This window comes from Panthera tigris, chromosome D1 (genome assembly GCF_018350195.1).
Source record: "Panthera tigris isolate Pti1 chromosome D1, P.tigris_Pti1_mat1.1, whole genome shotgun sequence".
Taxonomy (NCBI): domain Eukaryota; kingdom Metazoa; phylum Chordata; class Mammalia; order Carnivora; family Felidae; genus Panthera; species Panthera tigris.
This window is the reverse complement of record NC_056669.1, coordinates 62048729-62051821: the sequence shown is the minus strand read 5'-3', so window position 1 is coordinate 62051821 and position 3093 is coordinate 62048729. Positions and strand designations below refer to the sequence as shown.

General features: G+C 38.9%; 1 protein-coding gene across 1 annotated transcript; it reads right to left on the bottom strand.

Annotated features, from left to right (window-relative positions):
• Nucleotides 1-1178: 1178 nt before the first annotated feature.
• On the bottom strand, nucleotides 1179-2126 carry LOC122231268 (olfactory receptor 56A3-like). Its single transcript, XM_042958830.1, has one exon. The coding sequence runs from the start codon at nucleotides 2124-2126 to the stop codon at nucleotides 1179-1181; it is 948 nt and encodes a 315-aa protein (XP_042814764.1).
• Between the last annotated feature and the right edge of the window lie 967 nt (nucleotides 2127-3093).

Here is a 3093-nt window from a genome sequence, read left to right as displayed (position 1 = left end):
GGCCGCTTAACCAACTGAGCCACCCAGGCGCCCCTCAAAAGCTTATATTTAGAAAGAATCTTTTAAAATAAATTTTTCACTATTCACAAGGGTAACAGATGAGTAACATGATACACAATGAGACCACATAATTTGTTCCCCAGAACCCAACTTTTTGTGTAGTTGTGTAAGCCTTACCTTTCAGACCTTTAACTCTCTATCTAGTGCTTTCTTATGTTGTCAGGTAACTTGCTACATATAGATATGCCTTATTCCATTCCTCATTCTCTCCCATTGAGAAAAATATGTTCTTGGAACTCATATTGTATTACCACTAACCATAGTTTTAGCTCCTGACAGCAACAATATTCTATTTTTGTGTATTCATATCTGAAGAATTACCAGGACACAAAGTATCTTTAGATACTATACAATTAACATGAAAATAATGTTCAGATATTACAGTTTTGATATTTAAATTATTATTACTGCATCATATATTATAATCCTTGCAATCTTTAACTCTTTCAGCAGAGCTATCTGTGCATATCATAAAATATGACACTCTGGATCCAAAAGATAAATGTCCTCCCCTTTGGGGAGGAGAATTTAGGAATCTCTTAAATCTGATCAAACTCATTGCTAATTGTTTCACAAATGAGAAATCCAAGAAAAATCCCAGTTCTCTTGCAATGCACATTTCAAAAGACAACCCAATTACAGACCCAGTTACACATGAATAGCAATCTTCCATCATTCAGGACTGAAATTCAACTCCTATGTCTTTGTATCCAATATGCTTCCTTCTGTGGAAATAAGAATAAGAATGCATTACACATTACATAACTGTACCCCCAAATATCCACAGTTGTATATTCAAGAATGCAAAGGCATGAAATATTAACAGCTGTATATTCAGGAATATAAATTTGTCACTTCAGAACCTACCCATGAAATCTCTGTATGTTGTTAGTATAGGATAATATGTGTGGAGAAAAAAAGTAAAGTGGTCAAGGATATTGTTAAAGTAAAAGTGAGACAAAAGGAAACTTACAATGAAACTTAAATTTTATTAAATAAGACACAATATCCAATAACCAGTTTGAAATTGTAACTCATAGATAAAATTTCAGCTGAATTACCCATTATTTCATTCAAACTTAAACTATATTAGGAATGAAGAGATCCAGTTGTCCTTATTACCACCCTTTCTTCAGTAATCTCTGGATTCCTTGCTTGATCTCCTGGGTCCGCACTCCATAAACTATGGGGTTGAGGGCTGCGGGGATGACATGGTGGAGGACGTTGAGCAAGACTGGAACATCAGAGGAGACCTTCTTCTTCACCACATGAGTGAGCACGAAGACCAGAAGGATGGTGCTGAAGAAGAGGATAAGGATGAAGTGGGAGCCACATGTGCTCAGGGCCTTGGCCACAGCACCCTCTGCCTTGAGTCTCAGCACCGCTCGCAGTATGAGTGTGTAGGAGAGGAAGATGAGGATGAGGTCAGATCCTAGCAGTGTCCAGCCTCCAGCAAACTGGAGGAGGCGATTGATGGTGACATCATCACAGGAGAGCCTGGAGACAGACATATTGGCACAGATACAGTTTTCAATGACCTTTCTCCCACAATAATGGAGTCTGGATGAGAGAACGGGAATAGGCACTGTAGAAATAACATTCCTGGCCAAAATAAAAATGGCAGCCTTGGCTACAAATTGGTCAGTGATGATGGATGGGTACCTCAGTGGATGGCAGATGGCCACATAACGGTCATAGGCCATGACCATGAATGTGCAGGACTCCATGGCAAGGAAACAGTTCATAATGTACATCTGGAGGAAGCAGGCATAGAAGCTGATGGACTTGAGTTCAAACCAAAAGATGGCCAGGACCTTGGGAATGACAGTGAGGCAGAGCACAATGTCCAATAGGGAGAGGATGCTGAGTAGATAGTACATGGGCTCATGCAGAGAGGCTTCCAGCCATATGGTGATCAGGAGAACACCATTGGCCCCCATGGCCAGGAAGAAGAGAAGGCTTAGGGGGAGGGAAAAAGAAAGTTGCCAGGTGTGGGACCTGACAAAACAATTCAGGAGGAAATCTGAAACCTCAGAGGAGATGGTGCCATTTTGGTGTGCTGTCATATTTTGTCATATATTTCTACAGCTTTCTTGTAGTGGTCTGTAAAATTAGGATAAAAATTAGCTAGTGACACATGACACATGGATTTAGAACAATTTGCTTCACCTAGGTGACATGCTTGAGTCCTAGCAAGTCATCCAGAGTCATGTGAATTCATCTGTTTGTCCTTTGTGCCATGCTACTGGGATAATCTTATCAACTTAAGCAGTATAGAGGACTGAGGATATGTGCTTTGTTTAGATATGTTTGAATTATTCAACAGTTAAGTTTAAGGAAGTTTTATATCTTTGCAGCAACTAAAGAGAAGGAGAAATTACTTGGAAACTACTTTGTGAAAGGTGAGTCTCTAAATTTGTACTCTTAAATTTCTTCCCTTTTGTGTTTTTATTCTTTAATTACCACCTAGACTACCACATGACAATTTAGCAATACGCACAAATGAGTAGCAGAGTCTGGCACAAAGTAAGGACTCAGGCGCATGGCCTTAGTTCTCTATGCCACCCCGCATTCCGTATTTTCAGCTATAGTTGGCTTTAATCACAGTTTGAAAAAATGATACCCTGGAATTAATGTTAGTTAATTTTCACCTTGTCTAAAATGTTATTTTAGTTCATTGGTGTTGATCCCACCAAAGAATTGCCAATATGTATTCATATATGTAGGATTATTAGCTTCAGGGAACAGTTTTAACAGTAGAATGTGCAATTCCACATAAGTGTGTGTGACAGTGGCCAAATAATTGCCAGTACATATTAATATATGTAGGATTCTTAACTTTGGTGAAGAAACAACCTTAAAAGTAGAATGTGCACATAGAAATGTGAGAATGATATGTGTCTTTAAACAAGATGAAAGTTGATTGTTCTGATTGCAATAATGTGAGGGTGATGAAGTCTACCTCAAGTCCTTTCGTTTCCTTTCTATATCCCTTTCGGTCTTCACTGTAACAATCCAGGTCCTCTTGTCTAG

Excerpts from the sequence above, each read along its gene's own strand:
- LOC122231268 (XM_042958830.1), bottom strand. The coding sequence starts at position 2,126 with ATGACAGCACACCAAAATGGCACCATCTCCTCTGAGGTTTCAGATTTC.